Source organism: Patagioenas fasciata (assembly GCF_037038585.1).
Source record: "Patagioenas fasciata isolate bPatFas1 chromosome 19 unlocalized genomic scaffold, bPatFas1.hap1 SUPER_19_unloc_2, whole genome shotgun sequence".
In the NCBI taxonomy this organism is placed as follows: Eukaryota; Metazoa; Chordata; class Aves; order Columbiformes; family Columbidae; genus Patagioenas; species Patagioenas fasciata.
Window position 1 is genome coordinate 1 of NW_027288508.1, and position 15415 is coordinate 15415.

At 55.7% G+C, this 15415-nt stretch overlaps 1 protein-coding gene across 1 annotated transcript; it reads left to right on the forward strand.

The window, feature by feature from the left end:
* Window positions 1–501: 501 nt before the first annotated feature.
* On the forward strand, window positions 502–13996 carry LOC139826661 (uncharacterized). Its single transcript, XM_071803008.1, has 14 exons — window positions 502–666; window positions 3576–3735; window positions 4075–4171; window positions 4821–4989; window positions 6798–7250; window positions 7921–7982; window positions 8482–8638; window positions 9501–9757; window positions 10162–10247; window positions 10719–10786; window positions 11568–11685; window positions 12421–12541; window positions 13169–13330; window positions 13653–13996. The coding sequence occupies exons 5-14, from the start codon at window positions 7187–7189 to the stop codon at window positions 13962–13964; spliced, it is 1407 nt and encodes a 468-aa protein (XP_071659109.1). The 5' UTR covers window positions 502–666; window positions 3576–3735; window positions 4075–4171; window positions 4821–4989; window positions 6798–7186; the 3' UTR covers window positions 13965–13996.
* Window positions 13997–15415: the final 1419 nt, after the last annotated feature.

Genomic DNA, 15415 nt, shown 5'->3' on the forward strand with positions numbered 1-15415 from the left:
TTTCTCTGTTTGCAGCCACAGAGGGATCAGCAAAGCCCTGGGGGCTGAATTCTGCAGAGTGATTCTTCATCCAGCCGGTGGTTGAATGCTGGATGCAAACAGCTGCTGAAACTCGTGCAGTTTGTTTTCTAACAATTCAGGGAAGGGAGAAAGAAAGAAAGAAACTAATTAAAGCAGCAACAGTGATACGCCTGGAACAGAAAGAAAAGTTTTGTCCTTTAGTTTGATTGAGGTAATAAATCGGGCCTTGCATCTGAGCCACATGTTGGTTTGTAGTATAAGTGCTATTTAAGATTTCAGACGGGTTTTTTAAGCGTTGGAGGGATCACGAATAACAAGAACTCTGCCTTTCCTTGTTAATCTACCAAAGCAGCGTTCGAGCAAACTCCCTGCAGCGCTGACAAAAGTGTCAGAAGCTGATGTGAAGGATTTGAGGTTTTGGTCTGTGTGACGGTTTTCAAGCAGGTGTGTAAATGCTCTTTGTTTTTAACACCTTTGTAGGCACTGGAAGTGATCAGACAGTTAAAGGAGACCATGCAAATCAAACGTGCTCACATGAGGCTGCGATTTATTCTTCCAGCAAGGGAGGGGAAGAAACTGAAAGAGAAGCTCAAGGTGCTGATTAAAGTGATTGAGAATGAAGATTTCCACCAACAGTTAGAAATTGTAAGCGATAAAGCCTGGCAACTGTGTGGGAGTGTTATTTTTCTCTGCTAAAGTGGCTGAAGCATTTCAAAGGGTTTCCCCAGCTGTGCTTGGCAGAGAGCTAAAGCCAGATGCCTTTCTCTGATGTCTGCATCACCCAAGACACTTCACTTTTGGTTTTCCACCAAGCTGAGTGGTGCAGTCGATGCACTGGAGGGAAGGGGTGACATCCAGAGGGACCTGGACAGGCTGGGGGGTCCATGTGAATCTTGTGAAATTCATCCAGGCCAAGTGCGAGGTCCTGCACCTGGGTCAGGGCAATACCCAGTACCAGCACAGACTGGGGGAGGGAGGGAGGGTCAGACGGATGGGCAGCAACCCTGTGGAGAAGGGCTGGTGGGTAACAAAAGGGCCATAAGCTGGCAGTGTGCTCTTGCAGCCCAGAAAGCCAAGTGTGTCCTGGGCCACATCACCAGCAGGTGGAGGGAGGGGATGCTTCCCCCTCTGCTCTGCTCTCCTGGGGCCCCCCAGAGAACTGAGTCCAGCTCTGGGGTCCCCAGCGCAAGACAGACATGGACCCCAGGGGGTCTGTCCCTCTGTCACCAGTGCTGCCTCAGGCCCTCCAGCATTTTAGAACGATGCTAAAACCCAACCTGTGGCTGGCAATGCCAACCCAGGCGATGTGATGGTGAGTTTTGACCCACACTTATATTAACCCTCCTAAAACCAACATGGAAATGGCAGATGTTTGTGCCTCCTTGTGTGGAAGCAGCTCTGGCTGCCTCCTCCCACATCCCACCCTTGCAGCTCCAGGACAGACCCCACACTGGTGGCCCTGCCTGCATCTCCCGTCCCAGAACAGCCAAAGGAGCTGCTTGTTTTGGCCTCCAGCTGGCTGATTTAGCCTGGTTCCCTTTCTCCATGAGTGATAAAACCCGGTGCTGAGGCTCCGGTGTCAGTCCCAGCCTGTGCCTATCCTTCGTTGTGTGTCATTTCATGTGATTTTGATCACATCCTTGAAAACAAAAACAAACCTCCAACGCACTCAACCTCAGCCCTCCCAGGGCAGAGATATTTCCGCGTGGTGAACGCTCCCGTGCAAATTCTCCCGTGTCCTATTTTAGGTTTCTCACCGGCAGCGGCTGCAGACAACTGCGCTGGAGCTCCTGTCAAGCCTTTGGCAGTGGTTGTTGTGGAAGGAATAAGGGTCTCTCAGGGCAGAAGAGGAAATCTCTCCTTTCCTTCCCTGGGCTGTGTCACCCCCCCCCACCTGCCACCTAATGAAACCCCAATGGCATCAGCCCTTTCCCTCCCCTGCATTTCTTAATTTATTCCTTACATTATTAATTTTCCTATATTGGAGGGCACCGTGCAACCTTTCTTTTTCCAGTGTTTGGGAATGTGTGTGCTCCCCTGCGCACTGGTGGCGTCACCATCATTGGAGGGGTTGGACAGATGCAGAGATGAGGTTCTCAGGGACATGGGTTAGTGCTAGGGGTGGGTTATGGTTGGATTCCATGATCTTGAGGGTCTCTTCCAGCCAAAATAATTCAATGATTTTATGACCTCCATCTTGGGGACGCCCCGACATGGGCTCTACTGCCCCATGGCCCCCATGGGGTGGGGACAGTGCCCTACTGTGCCCCATGCAGCTCCCCTGCCCAGTGCAGGCAGGCTGTCCCAGGCAGGGCTGTCCTGTGTGGCCCAGGGGTCACTTTGGCAGAGGGATGCTCCTGACCCTGCCACTGCCTTCCTGGTTGGTTGTATTTTGGTGTTTTCTTACTCTAGAAACCCAGGCATTGCCTCTGGTGTCTTCCCACTCGCTCCTGTACCTTTTTGCCACTTGTCACATCCATTTCCACGGGCGCCTCTCCCGGGCCAGGCTAAGACAGCGGCAGTCAGTCCGATTGCACCCAGTGTTGTCTCCCGGGCAGGAGCTCGCTGGTGGGGTGACGTCTTCTCCTCGCCTCACAGACATGGTGAGGAGTTGGGATGCGGTGTCTGAACACATTCAGGGAATGCTCATGATAAAGCAGTTGGCCTTTATCTTCTGCTCACAACTTAACAGTTTCAGGAGACCTGAAATTCCTGTGTTGCTGCATGTCGTTGCTCTTCCCCTCCTTTCAAGGCAGCTAAAGCATCTCAGTGTTCCCTTGCGTCTGGCAAACAGGCCACAGACCGGATTCTCCAAAAACTGAGATGGAAAAATGGAGTCCAGCTTTGTCAGAGAGAAGTCTTCAACACGTTTTGTGGCTTCTCTGTTGGCCAGAGTGCAAAGACCAGACCAAGACCCTGAAACAACTGGCACCAGGGGAGGTTTTAGGTGGGATATAGGGGACAATTTCTTCCTGAAAAGGGCTGTCGGGCATTGGAACAGGCTGCCCATGGCAGTGGTGGAGTCACCATCCCTGTGTGTCCCTTGGGACAGCCGTGTCATAGAATCACAGACTCATTTTGGTTGGGAAAGACCCTCAAGATCATTGAGTCCAACCGTTAACCCAGCCCTGGCACTAACCCACGTCCCTGAGAACCTCATCTCCGTCTGTCCAACCCTCCAGGGATGGTGACCCCACCACTGCCCTGGGCAGCCTGTTCCAATGCCTGACAGCCGTTTGGGGAAGAAATTGTTCCCCAGATCCAACCTCAACTTCCCCCGGCGCAACTTGAGGCCATTTCTGTTTGTCTTATCGCTTGTTACGCTTAGGGTGGTGAGAGCCTGGCCCAGGTTGGCCAGAGAGGTGGTGGATGCCCCGTCCCTGGAGACATCCCAGGCCAGGCTGGACGGGGCTCTGAGCAACCTCAGCTGGTGACGATGTCCCTACTCATGGCAGGGGGTGTGGTGGGTTGCAACTTGGGCAGCTTTTGCAACGGATTTGTGGTGTCTCTGCACCCCTGTGCAGTTGTATGGATGTGACTGTGCTTGGCTGCAGGATGCTGGAGGAGGAGCTGAGGGCAAAACGGCAGTCCGAAGAGGCCCGGCGAGACCGGTCGTGAGCCCAGCTGCTGAAGAACGAGGAGCTTCTCCTTGAATTTGAAAACAGAATCGACCGCCTCCTCTTCCATCTGCATGGCATCACCGTGCCTGGCCAGGTATTCACCCCAAGTGGCTCATTTTGCCCACCAAGGTGGTTCTCTCCGTCTCCAGGATGACTCTCTCCTGTCCCGGGGGGTGGAGGAGAAGCTCCAGTACCTGGGCCAGAAGCTGCAGTACCTGGCACAGCGGGCGGCCCACCTGCCCCCTGAGTGCAAGATCCTGGATAAGAGCAACGAGATACGTGGGATGTCCATCCCTGCTGGGGTCTTCGGGGACCCGCAGCAGGCTCCTCCTGATGGCCCATCCCAAGTGTCCCCCAGGGGGACATCAAGGGCATCCCTTGGGTTGTAACACCCACCTCCCCTTCAGCAATTAACCCAGAGTGTCTTTCACAGATTTTTGTGAAGGCCAGGGATTTTCTGGAGAAAAAAATGTCGAGTGATCCTCAGAACGTGGTGGTTTCCTTTGAGGAGAGAGACAGCAGCGATGACGGTAGGAGAGCTTAGCGGGGACGTGTCCCACGGCGACTGTCCCTGCCCCTGCCTGTTGGGATTTGTGACCATCCTCGCCTGTCTCTCCCTGTCCCAGCAGAGCCCAGCCCATGAGTTCTCTCCAGACCTTGGGGCTGTCTCCAAGGCTTTGAGCATGGGTGGTGCTTTTAGGTGGGGATGTGGGAGCATGAAGGCAGCTGGCGGGGTGGTGAGCATCGAACCACAGAAGGAACAAGAAAAGATGCTGTGGGGCAAGGAGGGAGAGCCTTGTCTTCGAAATCACCTGGTTGTGAAGAACAACCAGTGCTGGGGTCTGTCTGTGGCCTCTTCCCATTGGATACTCTTGGAGGAGCCACTGAGTTTCTGAGCTTGCCACCTGTTTTGAATGAAGCTGGAGCTGCATCCAGCACCGCGTGGCTCCAGACCTTTCTGGGAAGCCCCAGCAGCTGGGGATGGGCCACAGCAGCGGCACTGCCAGGCCCTGCAGGTCAGCCTGGGATGCTGGGCAGGAAGAGCCAGGGCTTGGCAGGAAAGCTCCCTGTGATGTCACCAGCCCTCCAAAACGTGCTGGCTCTCCCTGGTGACATGGGCACAGCAGAAGTGGCCCTGCAGACCCTCCCCAGCCCGTTTCTCTCTGTTCCCTCCTCCAGAATCCTCTAAATCTGATGACGAAGATGACGAGCACGTCCCCACCCGGGAAGACATCAAGAGGGAGGGGCAGCTGCTGATCCAAAGCAAGAAGAAAGCCAGCGTGTCACGGAATGCACCCCGAGATTAGTTTAAGGGACAAGAGGGTCCAAAACAACTTTTATTAAACCGGTGAGAAACAGGGTTTTAGAACTCCAAAAGTGACTTAAATATAGGTTCGGGTATCAGTTGAGGAAAATTATGAAGGGGCAGCAACTAGTACAACAGGAGGTCCACAGTGTGCATGCACGTGGCTTCACCCAAAACAATGCCGGAACCGCCCCTGAGGCCCAGAGGAGTACACGCTTGCCTGAACACGGTGCGGGATTATTCTTAAAGGGATATAGGTACTCGTAGTGAGTACGGAAAGTGTACGCTCGCGATTCCGCGAGGGTAAATTTATAATACACTCGCAATCCTGCGAGGGTTAATTTACTTACACGTGCAAATGTGCACGGAATACTACACGTGCTTATATGGAAGCACGGGAGGAAAATACACTCGCGATTATGCGAGGAAATAATTTTATACGTGTGCCAATGTGCACAGAAGGTTACTCGTGCATATGTGCACGGAAAGTATAAATACACTCGCGATTATGCGAGCAAATAATTTTATACATGCTTATATTAAGCACGGGAAGTTACAGGTGCAAATGTGCACGGAAAGTATAAATATACTCGCAATCCTGCGAGCCGTTTTACTCACACCCGTGGCGGCAAGGCAAGCGGAGTCTCCATCCCGGGGAGGAGGGCTCTCGGCGGCAGCATCTCGCTCGTGCTCCGAGAGACCCGCGACAATGGGCGGAGTCTCGACGAGAGTCCCGTTTTTTATAGGCTGATCAGACCTGACTCTAGGCATTCTAGAAGCTTCTCTGCACCCCCACACCGGTTGTGGGGTGCCCCTGAAGCCTCCAAACATCCCCCACACTGGCCGCGGGCACCCAGCGGCTCACTGGCGCCTCGGCACTCCCGTCTCCTAATGACCCTGAGCCCTTCTCTCTGTCAGCCTCTTCCCGAATGTTCTGCAGGGTACGCTAAATTAGGCTTTTACACATATCTGTGGAACAGTTTTTTTCTACAAAGACTACATACAGGTTGCATTGTTTAATGGCAGCATGTACTAATATTATATGCTCAGGTTTCACAGCCACTGATAACATATCCATTTAGACCAGTTTGATTAACAAATATATCGTTAAGTCTATTACAGTCTCTAACCCCAGGAAAAATACACCCACGTGTTTAGTGAGAAATTATATTACGGATATACGCTTGCCTGAATCTGGCAAGGAATTATTCAAGAAAATCCATGGGTTTATAATGAGGAAAACACCTGCCCAAGCGGCGAGGAATTGTTTAATACACTCGCTGATCTGGTGAGGAAATAGCTCAGTTCTACCTAGTAAGTTATCGCTCACCCCAGCGAGGCGACGAGGCTGACCCAATCCCGGGAGGCTACTTTAGGTGGCGATCCTGCCTAAGGGGAGGCTTCAGGCAGACAGACCCGCAGCTCCGAGAAGACCACAAACGGCCATTCAACGGGACCCCGTTTATATCCGTGTCAGATCTGACTGTGGGCGGTCTAGAAGCTTCACGTCTTCTCTGCACGCCCCTACTGTGGCAGGGCAGCCGCGCTCCCCGCTGCAGACACGTTGGGTGAGAGAGGCAGGAAGAAGCGGGGAAGGGTAGAAGGAAGCCCATCGGCGCTTGCAGCCCTGTGTCCCCATGTGGGGACATGGCAGGGGCGGCCTGGGGAAACCCCTCCCACTCAGGAGACAGTGGGGTGGGGGCAGCTCCCAGAAACCCCTGCCCACTGCAGAGCCCCTGGCAGGGCCTGGGGGGCAGGTGTGTGCAGCCCCTCTGTGACACGGTCCGAGGTCACAGTGGGACAGCCAGACGTCACAGTGGTGACAGTCCCCCTTTCCCTGTCGTGACCAGCATCTGCCCCACTCACCCCGGTGAGGCCGAGTCGACTCCAAGTGCTGAGAGCTGCTCTCGCCACCGCTCTGCTCTGGAGTAGCTGCTCTGCAGTGAGGAGGAGAAGGTGGAGAGAGGGAGCACGACAGCACCAAGGAGTGTGAAAGGTGGAGAAGGAGAAGGAGGAGGAGGAGGAAGAGGAGAAGGAGGAGGAGGAGGAGAAGAGAAAAAGAAGGAGGAGGAGGAGGAGAAGAAGGAGGAGGAGAAGGAGGAGAAGAGAAAAAGAAGGAGGAGAAGGAGGAGAAGAAGGAGAAGAAGGAGGAGGACAAGGAGGAGGACAAGGAGAAGCAGTAAAGCCATTGTCCAGCCACTTGCTGCTGTTGTTGACTTGAAGCAGCAGTGGAACTAAGATGGCAAGACAGCTCTTCTTGCAGCCTCACCTGAGCCCAACTATTGAGAAGCTCGAGCGTTATGGTAAGGCCTTCAGGCCCAATTTCACATGTGTGTCTGGGTCAAGGACATCTCTGAAATCAGGATGGAAACCCGAGGACTGTGGGGGGTGGTTGCTCAGGAGTGGTGACTGCAAGGAGGGACCTGCTTGACCATCCCAAAGGGCTGAGGGGCTGATGTGGCAGCCAGGGCTCCTGGTTCCCTTCCTGACGTGGCCCCTGCCTTCCTGGGGCAGCCCAGGCAGAAACCCCTGACCCCAAAGGGCTGCCCTTGCCTGGCGCTGGGCATTACCCACGCTGAGCTCATGTCTGAATGGAAGAGCTGAAGGTGCTCGTGGGCCACGTGGGCTCTGTGTGTTCAGAGATGTGACCCGGCAAAACTGGCCCCTGCTGGGGAGACACCAGGGCCTGCCCTGAGCCTCCGAGAGCCGCGTGGAGCACAGCCCCGTGCCCCCGCGGGCATGGCAAAGCACTGCCGGCTTCCCGTGGGAGTGGGTCACACCCTGGAGAGCTGCACCTGCAAGGAAAGGAGCCCCTTGGAGGCAGCATGAGGTGTCCTTTGGTTCTTGCCGGGCTGGAGAGAGACCACCTGAAATGCCTGAGTGAAAGATGCATCGCTCCTTGGACAGGAGTGGGCCGAATGGTCTTGAGCTTGCTGCCTCAGAGCATGACAGGTCTTTCCCTTGTTTTTCCAGAGTTCGCTAAGATTTGGGCCAGCACATCGTATCACCTCAGCCTGCAGCTGGCTCTCCACCAGGTGGGCCTTACCTCCTTCTCCCCTCACACCCTGATGAACGCTGATCAAGTCCTGACAGCCCTTTGCCATGGGGTGCAGCTGTTCTTCCCCTGCGTTGAAAGCAGGAGCAACGCCCCAGCACGACACTGCAATGCACACAGTGACATGGACACCTTCTCTGTCCATTCAGATGTACAAGAAGGTCCCCCCGTCAGAGTTGCATGTGAAAACCTGGAAGCCTGGGACACATCTGGATTTATTCCAAGTGTGGGAACCCCCTGCCTTCTATCTGATTGAGCCAGAGGGTGTTTGTCAGCTTTCCCTCACCTATTTGGTTCTTCGTAGCTGAAGGGGGGTGAGAGGGAAAAGCGCAGCCCCTGTTTGTGTTCTCCCAAGGAGCCCATCTTGCTCCTTTGTGCCTCAGGCCAGGGCAGGGCACTAAACGCCATCAGCCTCCTCTGACAAGTCACCCGTCTGCCCCTCCAAGACTTCTTCCCATCCGCCATCTCCTCTGTTCCAGGCTGTCCGCATTCCCGGAATCGGGACTTTTGCGGTTGTCAGAAAGCGAGTAGCCCTCAGCGAGCAGGATCTGGTGATCGTGGAGAGACCCGTGTTTCGACCTGACAAGGCTGTTGTGCAGGACTATGAGCTCCGCTATGGTTGCAAAGACTTCCCTGGTAAGCAGCGTGAAAGCGGCGCTGGCCCTTGAGCAGGGTGGGGAGGGGTGCTCTGCTCCCCAGAGGTGACTGAGGGGAGTACCAGCCACCCACCGCGGTCCTGCCAAGAGCTTCACTCGACAAAACCAGCCGGCTGTGAAAGGACCCTGCCTAGCTGTTTGTTTTAAAGAATCACCAGAGGACAATACAGCTAAGAGCGCACTCTCTTTGTCCTGCTTCAACAACAGGTTCCCTCACAGCTTCCTTGGTGTGGTGTCTTCTGGTTCTGTGATGCTTCAACTCTTGCTCCCCCTTTCCGCTGCACCAGACCTCCTCCAGGCAAATGCCAGGGCTCTTCCCAGCTCCCTCAGCCTCCTTGCACAGGGGAAAAGCAGGGGAAACCCAGGGGGGTAAGACGGTTCCTTCCAAAAGCCAGTGACGGCGACACCTGCGCCTTCTAGTCACTACTGCCTTTGGGTCAGCTGTTGTGGGACCCTGGGGAGCACCCAGAGCTTGGGGCTGTGTTTGGGGTGCGTTTCTCTCTAAAGACAAAGACAGCACCGAGTGTGGGCTGGCACCCTCCAGCTTGCCCTGGGACCTGGTGCCTATCTCCCCACTTTGTCCCGCAGTCACTCTTCTTCCCACCAAGTGCCTAAGACTCTTTGTTTCCCTTTCTGTATCAGAGAAGCCACAGCTGTCTGCTCCGCACCTCACTGTCCACTTTAAGAGGAAGGGACAAGCCGAGCGTCTCCTCAGAGGCGCTGGCCCAGCCAGGCAGCCCAGTACCAAAGTGTTGCCTGAGGGCCTGGAGGCTGCAGACCTTTGATTGTAGCCTGCCCAGCAGGTCTGCAAGCTCATGTGTTCCTCTTCTCTTGTCTTTCAGGCCATCAAGATTTCGAACAACTGCCGTATGCTGAGATAGCCTCAGAGAACGCTGTCTCTGAGGGCACCGTGCAGCTCTACATGGAAAGGACCACGCACCTTTTCCATGCCTACCTAGAGAACAGGAAGAACGTTGCCATCATCTGGAGGGACGTGGGCATGCTGATTGCCGAGGGAAAAGAGATAAAAAAGAGATTTTACTTACACTTTTTGGAAAGGCTGAATGGCGCTGGCAAGATGCTGCAAGCTCTTCTCGAGGTAGGATTTTCACTTTCCCAGCCCCACTCCTGCTGCTTCTGAAATGCTTTCTGGGGGCTGCTTTCCCCTGGCCGACCATGCCTTGTTCAGTCACCTGGGCTCCTGGAGCTCTAGAGCACAGCAGGCTCTCTGCAGAGCACCTCCCTGGCGTGCAATGGCCTGGCTTTGCAAGAGCCACCCCCAGAGGAGCTGCACTTTGCGAGAAAAGGCCGGCGTTGATGGCGGGGAGCGCTGCGTGCCCCACTCTGGGGGCCGGGAGCAGAGGCACAGGCAGAGCAAGGCTTGCTGAGCCCAGAGCCCTTGGGCGGCTCTGGCTCTTTGCTGGCGCTGGGCTGAGGCGGAGCGAGCAGCCGGCCCTTCCCAGTGTCCGCTCCTCCCGTCATCCGTCTCTGTCCTCGTTGCAGATGCCGGAGATGAGGGACTCAGTCATCTCACGCCATGACACCGCTGCTTCCCAGACCTCCTCTGGACGTGTTATCGTCCTGCCATGGTATGTTTGACTTCACTTGGAGGAACGTGGGACAGTGGCACGGCTTATGCATCTGTCCTACTGTGGAGCTAGAGACGCATTTAGGCAACATTTCCCACTACGTTTCTCCTGCTCCTTTTCTTTCCTCTGTGGGAGAGACTGCTCTTAGGTCCGGAAACGTTAATCTGCAAGGCTCTACAGGAACTTGGAGGGCAAGATCAGAATTCAAAAGGGTGTTAGAAAATCAGAGCACTAGATAATATTCTGCTCTCCATGTGCACTGTGAGCAGGATCATTTCCCCAGAAGCAGCAAGGGGGTTTTGTGGGAGGACGGCCATTCTCACGGGAAGGATGGAAAAAAGCGGGCACAGGCTGACGGGGTCTCACCTAGCCCTCCCGGCACTGGAGTTTCTACTGCAGCCCTCCGGGTTGGGCTGCCTTGGGAAACAATGTGGTGTCCTTTCTTCAGCCTGGTACCTTCTTGCTCTTCAGGTGCCAACTTGAGACCGTGCCTAAGATGCCAACGCTGATAGACCTGACGGGACGTGTGCAGGGAAAAGGTGATGGCAGTGGAAAGAAAGGTCGGGGACCAGTGGGTTGCTGGCAGGGGGCTGCAGGGTTTCCTTCCACGGCACATGGAGGGGATCAGAACTGAGGTTACCCCAGGAGGCCTGGAAGAGGGAGAGGCTCCTCCTGTGACTCTCTGGACCCATCATGGTAATGCTCCGGTGCCCCATCATGGGACAAGGTCTCAGGACAGTCCTGCACCACAAAGGGCCTCTTGGACTGCTGAAGGACACCTTTCCAGTGGCCTCCACTCCCTGCTTGGGCTGCAAACAGTGCAAAGCTCTAAGCCTGCTTCTTTCCATCATGTGCTCAGATGTCTCAGAGGCAATGCCTGTGGTGTGAACCTGCTCCAGCAGCAAATGTGTGTACACAGGACCAATGCAGAAATCCCAGAGCTGGGTTCCCTTGAGCAAAATGATTCCCCTTCCCAGAATGACTCCCGGAGACCACCGGCTCTGCCAGGGAACCCCCTGTTTCAGCACAAGGATGAGAGAAAGCCATCCAGATAGTTTTCCCCAGGGAACCCCAGGGAATAATAGTGCACTGTAGGCACGAGGAGCTGGACCAGAAAAACAGTGTCAGAAAAGGCCTAAGACCTCCCAGGAAACATGGCTTTCCCCCAAAGGGATGAAAAGGACCACCTTCCCCAGTGTTACCACAGCCCTGAGCAGACCCGCACGTCACTCTCCTTGGAACTGGCACACAAGTGGCACCCGGTTCCCAGAACAACACCGAGATGCTGTTCTGAAGAACCGTCTCCTTTCCCCTTTCTAGAGGATGCTGCCGAGAAGCGCCTCCTCCGTCGAACCAGGCTTCCTCCAAATCGGTTACCTGCACCGACTGTGAAGCCGGAGCAGGGTCAGAAAGCTGAGGGGAGTGAGCCTCGCGCCAGGTGAGACACTCGCATAAATGGGTGAGCGTGACCCCCTGCTCCGGCCTCTGTGGGAGCGAGACGTTTCTCCTGGAAACACCCCAAGTGCGCTTTTCCCACGTCCCACTAACTCATGGTTTCTTGCTCATGGCAGTGTCTTGTAGCTTCTTGGCAGACTCTGCTGGCACTACTATTTCTTTCTTCCCTTCCGATGTGCAGAACTCTTGAGTAGCCAAGTGCAAAGGCTGATTCCAGGAGCAGAAGGTCATTTTGGCTTTCCCTTCAGGTTGAAATGAGCCTGGCCTTTCTGTTTGCTGAGAACAGAGTTCTGCAGTTAGTTACTGCAGAGGATTGCCCTGAGCAACCAGGAGCCTCTTCTACGCTGACGCCTGTCTTACGGAGAGCCCAGTGGCAGGATGGCCCTTCTCATGGGGTCGTGTCCTCCTCCCTTTGACACTGTGTCCCCAGCGCCCAACCTGCCCGTACAGGGCGTAGCGCTATCTCCGGGCACAGGACCCTGTTCCTCTGGTTGCTCCAGCAAGAGAGGGCCGAGACCTGGGCATCCTGAGTTGCAGGGGGGCTGTTGGGCCCATCCGAGGCTGACAGCTTGGGGTCTTCTCTGTGCCTGGGGACTTGATCACAAGGATGCGAGCAGAGCACGTTCTGCTGCAGAAGCAGGTGCGCCACCTGGAAGCACAGGATGCAGAACCAGCTCCTCCTGCGCTCCTGCCAACACGCCCTGTTGTGTCTTTGCAGGCAGCTACCGGTCATCCAGAGGAGCTGCTTGAAGGAAAAGGAGGAGAAAGGAAAGCTACCGCCTCTGCTTGCACCCAGAGAAGTGGACTTCATAGCCAGAGCCATTGAGAGGAGAGAAAAGGTACCCGACACCGGATGCTGCAGGAGCACATCCTACTGGACTGTAGAGCAGCGTTGCTCCACACGTGCCAGTGCTCACAAGATTCTTCACTGGGTGTTCACGGGACCACTGACCAGTTGCTTTGGTGTTTGCTTGAAGGGAGGCGGGTCACTGTCAGTTGAGAATATACTTGTCACTTCCAGTAGCCTGGAAACACCCCCAGAGCCCTCACTTGAGGCCGTTTCTGTCGGCCAGGTGACTGCAGGGCTTGTCTGGGCTCGCCAGCTGCCGGCTGGTTTGTAGCCCGGTGGTGGCTTATCTCCCTGGTCATTCCAGACGGGCTCCTCGGTGGAGCCTGCAGGAACCTGGGAGCAAACCAGTGTGGACAGCAAGGCAGAAGAGAAGGGAGGGAGGGAGGGAGGGAGGGAGGGAGGGAGGGAGGGAAGGAAGGAAGGAAGGAAGGAAGGAAGGAAGGAAGGAAGGAAGGAAGGAAGGAAGGAAGGAAGGGAGGGAGGGAGGGAGGGAGGAAGGGAGGGAGGGAGGAAGGGAGGAAGGAAGGAAGGGAGGGAGGGAGGGAGGAAGGAAAACAGCTCAGCCGTGGCAGGGAAGGCTAATGCTGCCTGCTATTGCATTTTGTTTGTCCCCCAGAATAAATGGGAGAAGAAGGAGGAGCAGCTTCCACCGTATATCCAGAAATACCTGGAAGAACAGGAAGAGAAGGAAACAGAGCTGGCAGAGGCCGAGGCAGAAGAGGAGATGCCCAATGTGGAAGGAAATGGAGAAAAGCCAAAGGAGATGCAGAGGAGCCAGGTACTTGGGATTCCTGCAGAAAAAGAGCACTTTCTCCCGTGGGGCGGCTGAGACTGCAAAGTACCCTGGTACCCAAGCCGTCATAGCAGCCTTGCTGCAGCAGAACCGGGCGGGTGATGCTGCCCTTCCTGAGCAAGAAGGGGGACACAGAGTTGCAGTGAAACCCTGGTGACACTCAGAGGTCACCCCAGGGCCTGCTGAGCTCCTTCTCCCGGCTCTCCCCGTCCCGTGTGGTCCATTCAGAAGTGTTCTGGGGTCTGCGTGCTGGGAAGCAGCACCCTCCGGGTGCAGGGCTGTTGTATGAGAGTCTCCTCCTGTGCAGGAATCCAGCTCCCCCGAGTGCTCCTCAGACAGCTCCTCGAGCAGCGTGGAGTCAGACGAGTCCAGCTGTGACCTGCTGGAGATGAACATGGAGGGCTGGGAAGAGGCCGGAGAAGAGCCCCCCAGCGTCCCTGAGGACAACAGCGTCCCCCAGAAGCGGTACGAGATCTACTCCACGTCGGCCAGTGCCAGGAGACCGTCTCAGGCGCTGAGGCTCGCGAGAGACACGTCCAGCAAGAGCCTCCTCCGGCGTGACGAGCGCCAGTGCCGGCCAGCCAGGCTGCTGACACCAGCTCTCCCTTCTGTTCAGTAAAGCCCCACCTGCAAACCGCTGGGTCTGACACTGTGGGTGTTTCCTTGGCGGCTGTGGAAGCTGCGCTGGGCAGTGGCGCAGGGAAAGGCCACTGCAGGGAAGAGGGCTGGAGCCTCAGCCTCAGCCCTGCTCCAAGGGCAGCCCTCCCCAAGGCTCTGCTGTACCGGCTCGGCTGCGGCCCTGCTCTTTGTGCCCCTGCACCCCGCGTCCCTGGCACGGAGCCTGCCGCAGCTGCACATCCCGGACAGGAGCGGGAGGAGAAGGAGGAGGAGGAGGAAGAGGAGGAGGAGGAAGAGCCTGGGCACCCTGGGGAGCCGAGCTGCAGGGGAAAGCATCCGGGGGCTCGCCCAGCCAGGGCACTGCGGGGCGCCCAGAGCTGTGCAGGAACCACCGTGTGCCACAGGGACAATGGCACCCCAGGCAGGAGCCGTGCCTGGGGAGAGGAAAGCCATGGCGGGCAGCTGGACTCTGCCAAAGCTCTGCTGGGGCTCCCGACCCTTTTGTTCCACAGCCCCTGGCAGGAAAGGCAGGCTGGAGCCGAGGTGGGATGGGGACACCTCCGAAAGCTCCTCTGCGGAGCCCTGGGTTGGCATAAAGCGTGTCACAGGGGCCTGAGAGCGGCTGTGTGGCAGGAGGGAAGGAAGTTCGAAACTGCTGGCTGTTGGGCACCCTCACCCTGCCCGTGCTCTGTGGGGACTCCACGCAGCGGGTGTCAGCGATGCTGGCAGAGCCCAGGCAGGCTTAACCGCGCTACGAGAGATCGGGCCCATTTGTCAGACCTCTGTGGGATATTTTTTCCTGAAAAGCCCTGATTTTTGGGCATCCTGACTTTGCCTCCATAGGAGTAATTCCTACTGCCATTTACACTCTAAACAGCTGTGCCTTTCTCATGGCACCACGCGTGAGGTTGGCCAACGGTCAACAAGAATGGCTTGCCTCTTCTTAGGTGAATCTAAGCAGCTAAGGAATATATGGATATATATATGTATATATGAAGACTTATGTAGATAGGTGCCATGCAAACACCTGCCCCTGAGTTACCTACCTGCTTCCCCTCCTGCTCTAGTAGGCAGAAACGGGATTTCTTCCATATGATGCCAGTGACTTCAGACACCCACTTTGCTTTATCTTGACGTGCCGCACACAGGATCACCTTTCTTTGCACTGGAAGAGAGTCTGGATCACTGAGAGACAGAAACCTGCAGTTGTTGCTGCTCTGTAAATCAGGTCTTTTGCAGTCTTCAAGATGGATATAAAATGTAGCGAGAAGTCACTTGCAGAAATCATAGTCCTGTTTCTCCTGTAGTGTTCCTGCGCTTGCCCAAGGCGGGGGCTGGAGAAAGCGTAGGACAAGCTGAGGCACCATATGGAAGTACAAGAAAGTACAACTTTCACCCTTTGGCAAACAAGATTTGAGCAAATCAGATTGCAGTCTGGGTAATTCAGTGAGA